At 44.6% G+C, this 13399-nt stretch overlaps 1 protein-coding gene across 5 annotated transcripts in view; it reads right to left on the reverse strand.

The window, feature by feature from the left end:
• Nucleotides 1-172: 172 nt before the first annotated feature.
• Nucleotides 173-13399, reverse strand: part of LOC112265600 (vasodilator-stimulated phosphoprotein) — a 31365-nt gene continuing 18138 nt past the window's right edge. For 2 of the 5 annotated variants that reach the window (XM_024443086.2, XM_024443085.2), the window contains 13 exons: nucleotides 12413-12593; nucleotides 10338-10518; nucleotides 10100-10166; nucleotides 7316-7398; nucleotides 6965-7200; nucleotides 6613-6746; nucleotides 6401-6452; nucleotides 6259-6286; nucleotides 6105-6150; nucleotides 5868-5942; nucleotides 1826-1895; nucleotides 1662-1719; nucleotides 173-1500 (listed from right to left, as the gene is read on the reverse strand). In XM_024443086.2, the coding sequence (XP_024298854.1) occupies nucleotides 1463-1500; nucleotides 1662-1719; nucleotides 1826-1895; nucleotides 5868-5942; nucleotides 6105-6150; nucleotides 6259-6286; nucleotides 6401-6452; nucleotides 6613-6746; nucleotides 6965-7200; nucleotides 7316-7398; nucleotides 10100-10166; nucleotides 10338-10518; nucleotides 12413-12593 (1249 nt within the window). In that variant the 3' untranslated portion in view covers nucleotides 173-1462. The remainder of the gene's footprint in view (nucleotides 1501-1661; nucleotides 1720-1825; nucleotides 1896-5867; nucleotides 5943-6104; nucleotides 6151-6258; nucleotides 6287-6400; nucleotides 6453-6612; nucleotides 6747-6964; nucleotides 7201-7315; nucleotides 7399-10099; nucleotides 10167-10337; nucleotides 10519-12412; nucleotides 12594-13399) is intronic. The other 3 variants (XM_024443088.2, XM_024443087.2, XM_024443089.2) reach the window with 3 other exon arrangements.

Raw genomic sequence — 13399 nt, forward strand, 5'->3', positions numbered from 1 at the left:
GCACAACATCGTAATTCAATTCAATGCCTTGACAGCCAGAATATCCTGAAAATATTAAAGGCTTGAAAAGGATGGAAATGCACTTCAATGGAAAGACCAACAAAAGGTAAAACCCAAGACTCGGGTTACAAGAAGCGGCTGTATTTGACTATAAAAGGCATCTCCAATCCAGTGTCTCTACAAAGTTTTATTTGTATTTCAGTGTAAAAAGCTTAAACTCTATTAGAAAAAAAAACAGTAACCCAAAATATTCTCTTAAAAAGAAATCAAAACAATTCCCATTCACCTCAAATTAAAATAAAAACAGCAATTCAGTTTTGCTAATATTTTCCCTCAAAACAAATATATATTCTCCAAGGCAGTTGGTCATGGCCAATTGACATATTTAAAAAATTCCATAACTATTTCAATGTAGTTAGAAAACACACCTAAAAATGAAAACAGTACAGTTTAGGACAACTGCACTGGCCAATGATTAGTGTCTTGTTTTGAGCAGAAGGTAAAGATGAGTGTGTGGCACAGGGAGTGGCACACAAAATTCACACTTTCTCTAGGCCAAGTACATTGCAGAAAGAACAAGGATTCCCTCCATAGCACAGAACCACAGCACTCTCCTCTCTCACAGCACTCCGGGCAGTCATCCATCACATTCCCTTTGCATGTCTCCTCTGACTTCTCCAAGTCTGTAGAATTGAAGTTTGCGTAGTCTCTCGATTTTGGCCATTGACAGAACAGACCACTTGGGAGCGGTAGACTTTGCTTCAAGGCAGTATAAGCTCTTGCCATTGTGCACCAGGCCTGCAGGGAGCAGTGTGTGCTGTGGATGAAAGCCATCAACCACAGGGTCCATGAACAATCTGGTAGGGTCCTCCCACATTCTCAAAATAGGCCAAGACAACATAACCCTTGAAAGCTAGGCCTATCTAAAAGTTTTTATTTGAAGGCCGTATGAGGTTGAAGTTGTGCCAGGTTAAAGAGGATTCTTACAAAAGCCAACCATCCACTCTGCCATTACAGTAACAAGAATGAATGATATAATCTTCCCTGATTACTGAATACCCCAGTAAATGGTCTGTCTGACGAAGGGAGTGAATAGGAGCATGATTTCTATGGGACAGATACATGGGGGGGGAAAGAGATACAACTGTACATGACAAGGAGTAAGAGCAACAACAGCCGTGATTATGTGCTCTGCAGTGGTTGTCATGAAATGAAGGAAAAGTTGGAGACAAGAAGGGATGAGCAAGGAGAGCTGGTATCAACGCAGCAGGTGATCTAGTCCTTTGTTTGGATGTGGTTGTTAAATCGGTTCCCTGGGTTAAGGTACAATTAAATGCAATTATGTAGGTATGTGAATGTGAGGAAGATAAAGAAAAATCCCTGGGGTACACTGGAGGGGGTGATGGGGGAGAGGTCCACAACCTCCTCTATCCATTCTATCCCTCCCGCCACACTAGCAGAACTATGTGGAGCCCCTCTTCTGTAGCTCCTCAATAAAGGCTGTGGATCAGGAGACAAAGAACAATCAATACAACATCTGACAAAATAAGTAGTGCCTTTGCTATTATCTCCCTCACTTAATTTGGAGTTTTATACTACCGTCATTGGAACAGTCTGTGTGAAACATGGTTGTGGCCCAAAACAAATATCTGCAGTCTCACCTCCGATTATCTCCTCCTTGACTTTTTGTAACTCCTTCCGCATCTCATCAAGAATCTCCTACAAGAAGCAATCAAAACATTCTATAATTTACAGTATTAGTATTGTATATGATTATGTCTTTACTAGTCTTGGCATTAGAGGTGCAGCAGAAAATAATATTTACCTGTTTAATCCTCTCAATATCGGTCTCTTCACCACCTCCAGCATCATTATTAACACCTGCTTGCTTCACCCTAGATGAGGTGTGGCAATGGGGGGGAAAGAAAGCGAGTGGGTAGGGGAGGCAGAGAGAGAAAGGGAGGGACTGATTAAGATCGAGCATAGTCTCATCACTGTGACAACCTATGCTGTCAATCCAACCCATCACCATAGCACCACCAAAGAGGCCTCAGGAAGCACCACACATACAAAACCACATTCTGTGAAAAACAGACAACCCAAGGATGGCTTTCAAAGTTTCAATGACATTTGACCACAACACCAAATGTCCAGAAATAACAGGCCAAACATACAATATTCCATTCTATACTACATCAAGGGATATCAAATTCCAAGAATCCTTAAATAATATAAAGTAACCTTGGAAAATCATCCCTCAACTGTTGAATAAGAAAAAGGCATCTACAGTGTAATCAGAAAGGATTCAGACCCCTTGACTTTTTCCACATTTTGTTACGTTACAACCTTAAATTGATTAAATAAATAAAAATCCTCGGCAATCTACACACAATACCCCATAATGACAAAGTGAAAACAGAGTTTTAGAACAGAAATATCTTATTTACATAAGTATTCAGACCCTTTGCTATGAGACTAGAAATTGAGCTCAGGTGCATCCTGTTTCCATTGATCATCCCTTGAGATGTTTCTTCAACTTAGAGTAAACCAGTGGTAAATTCAATTGATTGGACGTGATTTGGAAAGGCACATACTTGTCTATATAAGGTCCCACAGTTGACAGTACATGTCAGGGCAAAAACAAAGCAATGAGGTAGAAGGAATTGTCTGTAGAGCTGAGTCAGGTTTGTGTTAAGGCACAGATCTGGGGAAGGGTAGCCAAAACATTTCTGCAGCATTCAAGGTCCCCAAGAACACAGTGGCCTCCATCATTCCTAAGTGGAATAAGTTTGGAACCACCATGACTCTTCCCAGAGCTGGGTGCCCGGCCAAACTGAACAAACAGGGGAGAAGGGCCTTGGTCAGGGATGTGCCCAAGAATCTGATGGTCACTGACAGAGCTCCAGAGTTCCTCTGTGAACCTTCCAGAAGGAAAACCATCTCTGCAGCACTCCACCTTTATGGTAGAGTGACCAGACGGAAGCCACTCCTCTGTAAAAAGGCACATGACAGCCTGCATGGAGTTGCCAAAAGGCACCTAAAGGACTCTCAGACCATGAGAAACAAGATTCTCTGGTCTGATGAAACCAAAATAGAATTCTTTGGTCTGAATGCCAAGTGTCACATTTGGAGGAAACCTGGCACATTCCCTACAGTGAAGCATGGTGGTGACAGCATCATGCTGTGGGGATGATTTTCAGCAGCAGGGACTGGGAGACTATTCAGGAGAAGAAAAGATTAACAGAGCAAAGTACAGAGAGATACTTGATGAAAACCTTCTCCAGAGTGCTCAGGACCTCCGATGAATGAGAAGGTGCACCTGCCAAATGGACAACGACCCAAAGCACAGAGTCAAGACAACGCAGGAATGGCTTCGGGACACGTCTCTGAATGTCCTTGAGTGGCCCAGCCTGAGCCCAGACTTGAACTCGATCGAACATCTCTGGAAAGAGCTGAAAAAAAGCTGTGCAGCAACATTCTCAATCCAACCTCAGAGCTTGAGAGGATCTGCAGAGAAGAACAGGAGAAACTCCCCAAATACAGGTGTGCCAAGCTTGTAGTGTCATACCCAAGAAGACTTGAGGCTGTAATCGCTGCCAAAGATGCTTCAAAGTACTAGGTAAAGGGTCTGAATACTTTTAAAACGTTTGGGGTCACTTAGATATGTCCTTGTTTTTGAAAGAAAAGCCTATTTTTTGTCCATTAAAATAACATCAAATTAATGTCAACAGTGAAGAGGCGACTCCGGGATGCTCGTCTTCTAGGCAGAGTTGCAAAGAAAAATCCAGATCTCAGATTGGCCAATAAAAAGATAAGATTAAGATGGGCAAAAGAACAGATACTGGTCAGAGGACCTCTAGAAGGCCAGCATCCCGGAGTCGCCTCTTCACTGTTGATGCTGAGACTGGTGTTTTGCAGGTACTACTTAATGAAGCTGCCAGTTGAGCACTTGTGAGGCATCTGTTTCTGAAACTAGACACTAACGTACTTGTCCTCTTGCTCAGTTGTGCACCGGGGCCTCCCAATACTCTTTCTATTCTGGTTAGAGCCAGTTTGCGCTGTTCTGTGAAGGGAGTAGTACACAGCGTTGTACGAGATCTTCAGTTTCTTGGCAATTTCTTGCATGGAATAGCCTTCATTTCTCAGAACAAGAATAGACTGACGAGTGTCAGAAGAAAGTTCTTTGTTTCTAGCCATTGAGCCTGTAATCGAACCCAAATGTTGAAGCTCCAGATACTCTAGTCTAAAAAGGTCAGTTTTCAGCTGTGCTAACATAATTGCAAAAGGGTTTTCTAATGATCAATTAGTCTTTTAAAATGATAAACTTTGATTAGCTAACACAACATGCCACAGGGGTGATGGTTGCTGATAAATGGGCCTCTGTACGCCTATGTAGATATTCCATAAAAAAACATTTTCTTTAAAGCCGTTTCCAGCTACAATAGTCATATACAATATTAACAATGTATACACTGAATTTACTGATCAATTTGATGTTATTTTAATGGACAAAAAGTGTTTTTCTTTAAAAAACAAGGACATTTCTAAGTGACCCCAAACTTTTGAACGGTAGTGTATAATTGGTTATATAGTTATGTTTATGGTAGAGAACAATGTGTTTATTCAAATGGCTGTGCATCTACCAGGGTCAAGATATCGATAATTGGACCTTTGTTATCCCTAATCTATATCAATGACCGTGCTGCTGTGTCTTCTACTGTACTTCATTTTCTTTACAATAAGAAATATTGTAAAAACATTTTATTTATTTATAAAGAGCCAAAATCTCAATTGAATGAAATGGAAGTCACATCCACTAGATTCCTTGGAGTTGTAATTGATGAAAAGTTATCCTGGAAAGATCATATTCAATTTGTCTGCAGCAAAGTGATGAAATCTGTTGGTATCATCAGAAAGATTAGTGGTTTGGGTCATCAGGCTCGCTTCCTAACTCTATACTATAGTTTACATTTACCCATATCTCATTTACTGTAATATTGTCTGGGCCAGTACACATGCCTCCTACCTACACAAATTACTCAAGACTAGCTACCTCCTCTAATTACCTGGCTCCATCTGCACCTTTGTTTAAGAAACTCAATATTGTGTCTATTTACGACATTAATGTACGCCAGTTGTGCACTTTCATCTACAAATATTCATACCTCCCGAGACAGTTTACCTAAACCCGTCAATGGATTCTTCCAGGTAAATTCTGAAATCTCTCACATAGTCAATTATCTATCAGATATAGAGGTAACATACTCTGAAATGCTTATCTTCACATTGAGGGATTCTGTTTTGGCAATAACCTTAAGCGATAACTGGGGGTCTGCCTGATGAACCAAACTATTCAGTAATCCCCTCCATATAGCCTAACTCATACTAAAATGGTTTGCGTGATTACTGATCAATTAATTTATAATTAGTAGGTTTTGTTATCCGTTTTAACAAACGCTTTTGTACTCATGTATTGTATTTTGTTTTTTTGTGGTGTTGTTTTAATAGAAGCCCTTGGGCTTCCAACCACACCTCCACAGCATTTAAAAAATATATTTAACAAATCTGTATTGTTGTCCATCACTTGTTTTCTTTGGTACAAATAAATAAATACAAATTTAAAAAATATTAATTCACATATCAGAATGGAATCCTGCAGCTTTTTGAGCAGAGATGATAAAAGCTGTCACAGAAGTCACAGCGTTCTGCAGTCCACTAGGTGGTGCTGTCAACAGAACAATGGCCCAGCACCACTCTTTGAAGCTGTGCCCCTGTTGACCTGACAGATGGAAGGGAGGTGGGACGGTATGTTAGGAAGAGCAGCAAAGCGTCAGTCCTGTTGTCTTGTCAGGGAAGGGACTTTGTACCTGGGACCTTGGGACAAGGGAGAGGTGGAGTCCATGCTCTTGGAGATGGAGTGATTCCTGTTTGTGAGACACACACTGCTCTTAGAACGGGACACAATCAACACACACACACACACACACACACACACACACACACACACACACACACACACACCTCTTTGAATTCTGAGATTGACATGCGTCCACACAGGCTGTTCTTACTACAGACACGGAGAGCATAGGAAGCTGAAACCTTACCTTGGCATAGTGGCTGATTTCTCCCAAGGTCTTCGTCCAAGAGTGTCTAAAAAGCAGAGGCATATTTTAAATCCAAACTGTATAAAAGTCTAATATTAAGCAAATTTGTCTTCCAGATACAAGCAAAACAGACTGACACACAGACGGTTCTCACCACTTTGGCCTTGGGACTCTGAGTATTCCTGTAGGGAGAAAAGAAACAGTTAGACAAGCAAAACATGTGTTTTCTGACTACATGGACACCTTTCAAATCTGTATTCACAACATAGTTGGCCAATAAACTAACAAATACTTACATTATCTGCCATTTTAGCAGGTGGCTTAGCCCCACCGTCTGCCATTTTTTTCCTGAACAAGACAGACAGACATGAAAGGAGAGTAAGAGTTTGAGACAACACTTAAAGATTCACCAAGCTAGATCAGCGCCATAGAGGGGCATACACAGCGCTATAGACTGAGGCGTATGGATCTGTTCATTTATAGGAGTGCGCTCTTCAGTGCCACCTACCTCCGTGCCAAGATGGATGCCATCTCACCCATCAAGCCTCCTCCACCACCACCACCACCACCGATGGAGGCACTGGTGTGGCTTTGATCAGGCTTGGCAGCCGGTGCTGCAGCAGCAGTAGCACCACTATCCTCCTACAGAGGGCGGTAAGAAGACACAGGAGATGTTAGAGTATCAGTATCGACACAACACTTTAGCTCTTGCTAGCATTGCAAAACAGAGGCTCCGCATTCAAAATGAATGGCATTGAAGTCCAAATCAGAAATGAATGGTGGTTGCATAAATGTGGAGATAGATACAAAACTATCGTTAAGCTAATTCTAATCCTGATGCCACTTTCTCTCTCTCTCACCTTGGCCACTCTGCGGAGCTTGGCCCCGGCTAAGGCTGCCGCCAGGCCCCCTGCACCTCCCCCTAGACCCCCATCTCCTCCCGGGGAGGGCAGTGGTGGGGCGGGCGGGGGTCCTGATCCTGCGGCCGGGGGTCCTGGGGGAGGAGGTCCCGGGGGTGGAGGGGGCCCAGACGGAGGAGGGCCGGGGGGTGGAGGAGGGCCCGGAGGTGCTGGGGGAGCCAACGATGCAGCGGGCACTAAAAATAAATAAAAAGTTAAGACAGTCAGTGTACTACGTTCAGGGAATGGGTAAAACAAATAAAAGGTGTGTTCAAATAGGCTAATTGTATTGCCGTCAGTGTGACCTCTGACCTGCTGCAGCTTGTCTCTCTCTCTCCTGCCTCTCTCTCTCCTGACGCTCTGTCTCCTGCTGTTCCAGCCTCTGCTGCTCCAGCCTACAGGGATAAAACTCATGGGGATTAACATTAAGAGGCAAACAAACAAACAAACTAAACACACCCAAACAGTCAATAGATTAAGAGGCACAAATAATATAACAATGTATCTGGTGAAGGGATGAATGGGAAGGCACCACATCCTCCCTGAAAAGGAGGTCTCAAGCCAGAGGTGACCTGGCAGAGAAATTACATTTTGGTTTTCATCTTTCCACACTAATGACATGGCAAGTGTACCAGCAGTTATTTAATTAAAGCAACAACCATGTTCAAACAATCCTTGTGGGCACTGTCTAATTGTGACAAATGGCTCTGGAGCAGCGTTAGACTGAAGAGCATATCTGTTATTAACTTGTGCTGAATATGCAGCTATGCTGGGTTGGTGAAGGAGCTCCTGATTAGTCCAGCACTGAAATGAAAGTACACATTTGGCCAAGAAGCCCTAATCCGGTGTCAATCCAGGTCCCCTACCCCAGCACATCTGTCACCCACAGGACCTGCAGCTGCCACACACACACACACACTTTGAAAGCACTCTTGGTTGACTGAAGGCTGGTGTAGACTTTACTGTGAAACATTTGCTTACGAGCACTTCCCAATGATGCAGAGTTTAAAAATAAAAGTCACAAAAGGAATGAAATACACAAGAATGGAGCTACATACAGGGAGTACCAGTACCAAATAAAATGAGCAGAGCTACGAGGTACTTGAGGTAGATACTGTATGTACAAGCAGGGTAAAGTGACTAGGCATCAGGATATATAATAAGAGTAAAATAAAGAACAGAGTTGCAGCAGCAAATGAGTGTAAAAGTGTGCGTGCATGCTGTGTCGGTATGCGCGTGTGTGCACGTATGTAGTGTATGACAGCTGATATTCCGGTACTGTTTGCCGGACGGTGGCAGAGTGAACAGTCTATGGTTTGGGCCTTCCTCTGACACTGCCTGATAGAGGTCCTGGATGCCAGGGAGTTCGGCCCCAGTGATGTACTGGGCCGTACGCACTACCCTCTGTAATGCCTTGTGGTCAGAGGCCGAACAGTTGCCATACCAGGCAGTGATGCAACCCGTCAGGATGCTCTTGATGGTGCAGCTGTAAAACCTTTTGAGGATCTGAGGACCCATGCCCAATCTTTTTAGTCTCCTGCGGGGGAATAGGTTTTGTTGTGCCCTCTTCACGACTGTCTTGGTGTGCTTGTTAGTGATGTGGACGCCATGGAACTTGAAGCTCTCAACCTGCTCCACTACAGCCCTGTCGATGAGAATGGGGGCGTGCTCGGTCCTCCTTTTCCTATAGTCCACAATCATCTCCTTTGTCTTGATCATGTTGAGGGAGAGGTTGTTGTCCTTGCACCACACAGTCAGGCCTCTCATCGTTGTCTGTGATCAGGCCTACCACTTGTGCCATCTGCAAAATTCATGATGGCGTTGGAGTTGTGCCTGGCCGTGCAGTCATGAGTGAACAGGGAGTACAGGAGGGAACTGAGCACACATCCCTTAGGGGCCCCTGTGTTGAGGAGCAGCATGGTGGATGTGTTGTTACCTACCCTTACCACCTGGGGCGGCCCGTCATGAAGTTTAGGATCCAGTTGCAGGGGGAGGCGTTTAGTCCCAGGGTCCTTAGCTTAGTGATGAGATTTGAGGGCAATATGGTGTTGAACGCTGAGCTGTAGTCAATGAAAAGCATTCTCACATAGGTGTTCCTTTTGTCCAGGTGGGAAAGGGCAGTGTGGAGTGCAATAGAGATTGCATCATCTGTGGATCTGTTGGTGCAGTATGCAAATTGGAGTGGGTTTCCGGGATAATGGTGTTGATGTGAGCCATGACCAGCCTTTCAAAGCATTTCATGGCTACAGACGTGAATGCTACGGATTGGTAGTCATTTAAGCAGGTTACCTTAGTGTTCTTGGGCACAGGGACTATGGTGGTCTGCTTGAAATATGTTGGTATTTCAGACTCCGACAGGGAGAGGTTGAAAATGTCAGTGAAGACACTTTCCAGTTGGTCAGCGCATGCTCGGAGTACACGGTCTGGTAATCCGCCTGGCCCAGCGGCCTTGTGAATGTTGACCTGTTTAAAAAGGTCTTGCTCACATCGGCTACGGAGAGCGTGATCGATCACACAGTTGTCTGGAACAGCTCATTTCCAGCAATTGAACATTTCTGTTCAAAAAAAGATAAACACGATAAAAGTCACTATATAGCAAAGGAGTTGGAGCTCGTAAGATGGTACCGACTGTAAGGGGCGACATCTTGACAATCATATCTGTGACCATTACTACCACCATTTGATGGACAATCTCGCCAGCCTATCCCAGAGCCTCCCCAGTGTGTTATATATTGCCCATTAGACTAAATGAGATGAGGGGTAAAAGCTGGGCGTATCCTTGGCGAGTGTGGGGTCCACAGGGAGAGGAGTTGGTGGGAAAGGATAGATTTCGACGTCAAAGAGTTGACCTTCTTTTGCTTTCCAGACTCCGTCCTCAAGAGGCTGGCTGAGGGCTAAGCAGCGGAAGGCTAATGCCGACAAATCCTTTGAGTCAGTGTGCATGTGTGGTTATGTAAAACCAGATCAGTGGGACTCTGGTCATACGAAGATATTTTGTCATGATACTTGTATTGACCCTTAATTACAACTCAATCTGGAAGTAAAGGCGAGTGTACTGTACTCCCCCTCCCACCCCAGATATCCCACACTTGGTACCTCCGCTGCTGTTCCAGTTCCTCTGGGGAGGGTCCATTTGACACTGGGCGTGGGAGGGTAGCGTAACCTGGAGATCGAGAAGGGAGAGAGAGTATGACTTAGGAAGAAAGCTGTGAGATGCAAGTCATGCTCATGTTTCTACACATGCATCTCTCGCAATTCTTTCTCAGACAGTGCTGTGCCTTTAGGTAATTGCAAAGCATGTTGAGGCTGCATGTACGATCCATTCTAATAGTACCTGCGTCTGACAGGGAATTGAGCACTTCCAGTGCGTGGGCGATTCCGTTGGCGAAGAGGGCAGCATCCTCCTTACTGCCAAAGTTGAGGCCCCACACCTGCCGTGCGTCTCGCCACTGATGAAAGTTGGGCGTGGCCTCATTGTACTTCAGGCCTTTCACAATCGGACAGTTAATCACCACCTTAGAGAGAGAAGGGGGTCGGAGTCAAGACATGACACTCCCAACATTGGCATATCATGGATACCACTTCTTTATCAAAAAACAAGGTGGGGCTCCGTATAGTTGAAATGGAGATTTTAGACAAGAGAACAGTCTTTACTCATGTTGTATGGAAGGAACTACATTGGTTATGGCAATACTAGACCTTAATACTGACACTCAGTGATAAAAATCCATACCAGTATGTGGATCCATTAGATGATATATCACCCTGCTCTAAGTGTTCGTGTTTAGGGTGCATCTCAGTCTAATCTTCCCTAATTGAAAGCTTTTCCCATATTGCACTCAGCCTGTGCTTTCAGATCAAGGAGAGGAAGCCAGTTTGGACAAGAGAAATGTACCCTAGGTTTATATCCGTCCAGCAGGTGGCACCAGCCTGGTGATTCAATACAAGTCACGGTGCTCTGGGTTTGAGTGACTCAGTCTGAATGTGCTGATGCATCGTTTCTGTTTTACAACCCCTGAATTCCACAGAGCGGAGGAGCGAGCGCCTTAACTTCCCGCGCCAAAAGAGTCAGGGAGAGAGAGACGCAGACACAGAGAGAAGGGACAGAGATACTCAGAAAGAGAGAGAGCAAGAGAACAAAGGGGCGGGAGGGAGGGGAGAGACGCAAACAGAGGCGACAGTAATGAGAGATGGGGAAGGCATCCTTAAATTGTCACAGGAAGTGGTTGAGCTGGCCAACCACCTCTCAGGAAACATACGTCTAGGGGGAACACTCAGGCGACTGGATGTTTAATGAAAGGATGATATGGAGAGAGGGATGGGGTGGTGAGATACTGTATCTATTAATGAACATAAATGCAACGATTTTACTGAGTTACAGTTCATAAAAGGAAATCATTAAATTTAAATAAATTCATTTGGCCCTAATCTATTGATTTTACATGACTGGGCGGGGGGGGTGCAACCATGGGTGGGAATAGGCCCACCCATTGGGGAGCCAGGCCCAGCCAATCAATTTTTCCCTACAAAAGGGCTTAATTACAGACAGAAATACTCCTCAGTTTAATCAGCTGTCCGGATGGCTGACCTCAGATGATCCCTCAGGTTAAGAAGCCAGATGTGGAGGTCCTGGGCTGGCATGGTTACACATGGCCTGCGGTTGTGAGGGTGGTTGGATGTACTGCCAAATTCTCTAAAAAACATGACATTCTCTGGCAAGAACTCTTGTGGAAATTATTGCAGGCATCATGCCAATTGCACACTCCCTCAAAACTTTAGACTGTGGCATAGTCTAGTGTACCAAAACTGCACATTTTAGAGTGGCCTTTTATTGTCCCCAGCACAAGGTGCACCTGTGTAATGGTCATGCTGTTTAATCAGCTTCTTGATATGCCACACCTGTCAGGTGGATGGATAATCTTGGCAAATGAGAAATGCTCACTAGCAAGGATGTAAACAAATGTGTGCACAAAATAGGAGAGAAATAAGCTTTGTGGGTATGGATAATTTATGAGATCTTTTATTTCACCTCATGAAATCAACACTTCACATGTTGCGTTTATATTTCTGTTCAGTATATATAGTGGTGTTTGTCTAGTTTTATTGTTAAAGCTGTAACAGTAGAGGTGGTGTAAGTATTGATAGGCCCCATGTGCTCCATGCCACCCAGGCCTGTATTAGCCTAATGGCCCTTATGGGGGAACTATAGGAGACAGAACACAGCCTTTTGACCCAGCACAGAGAACCTGGTGTAGAGTCTGTGCTTGTGTTACTGAGGAAGTTAGTGGTGTTCGTGTGCCTGCGCATGGCCACAGGTGGAAAAAGGGCTGATTCACAGTTGTACAGCTGGCAGGGCTTGTTGGTACTGTTGATGTACAACATCACACAATCAGTGAAACATGCACGCACACACACAACCTGTTGATCTGTCTGCATCTTGCGTCCCACCACTCTGAAGGCGTTAGTAGAGGGGTTGTGGTAGATCTGGACCCTGCTGAAGTTCTGAGGCCCGGTTCCTGCCGGGAGCCACTTCTTATTCCCATCATCATAGATCATCACCGTGGCCCGAGCCTGGCAGATACTGGACTCACTAAGGGAGAGGAGACAGAAAGAGAGCTATTGTTAGAGGTCGACCGATTAATCAGCATGGCCGATTTCAAGTTTTCATAACAACCGGTAATCTGCCTTTATGGACACCGATTATATCCACGAGGAGACTGGGTGGCAGGCTGACCACATGTTACGCGAGTGCAGCATCAAAAGGACCTTGTGGCTGCAAGGAGCCAAGGAAAGTTGCTAGCTAGCATTAAACTTTTTTTCTTTTTTAAATCAATCTCACTACTTTGTTATATACCCTTTGTTGGCAATGACAGAGGTCAAACATTTTCTGTAAGTCTTCAAAGTTTTCACACACTGTTGCTGGTATTTTGGCCCATTCCTCCATGTAGATCTCCTCTAGAGCAGTGATGTTTTGGGGCTGTTGCTGGGCAACACAGACTTTCAACTCCCTAAAAAGATTTTCTATGGGGTTGAGATCTGGAGACTGGCTAGGCCACTCCAGGACCTTGAAATGCTTCTTACGAAGCCACTCCTTCAATGCCCGGGCGGTGTGTTTGGGATCATTGTCATGCTGAAAGACCCAGCCACATTTCATCTTCAATGCCCTTGCTGATTGAGTGAAAACCTCCTTCCATCTCATGATACATGGCCCCATTCATTATTTCCTTTACACGGATCAGTCGTCCTGGTCCCTTTGCAGAAAAACAGCCCCAAAGCATGATGTTTCCACCCCCATGCTTCTGGGTGGTCATGTATGTCTTCCATTTCCTAATAATTGCTCCCTCAGTTGATTTCTTCAAACCAAGCTGCTTACCTATTGCAGATTCAGTCTTCCCA

Source organism: Oncorhynchus tshawytscha, linkage group LG13 (genome assembly GCF_018296145.1).
Source record: "Oncorhynchus tshawytscha isolate Ot180627B linkage group LG13, Otsh_v2.0, whole genome shotgun sequence".
Classification (NCBI taxonomy): domain Eukaryota; kingdom Metazoa; phylum Chordata; class Actinopteri; order Salmoniformes; family Salmonidae; genus Oncorhynchus; species Oncorhynchus tshawytscha.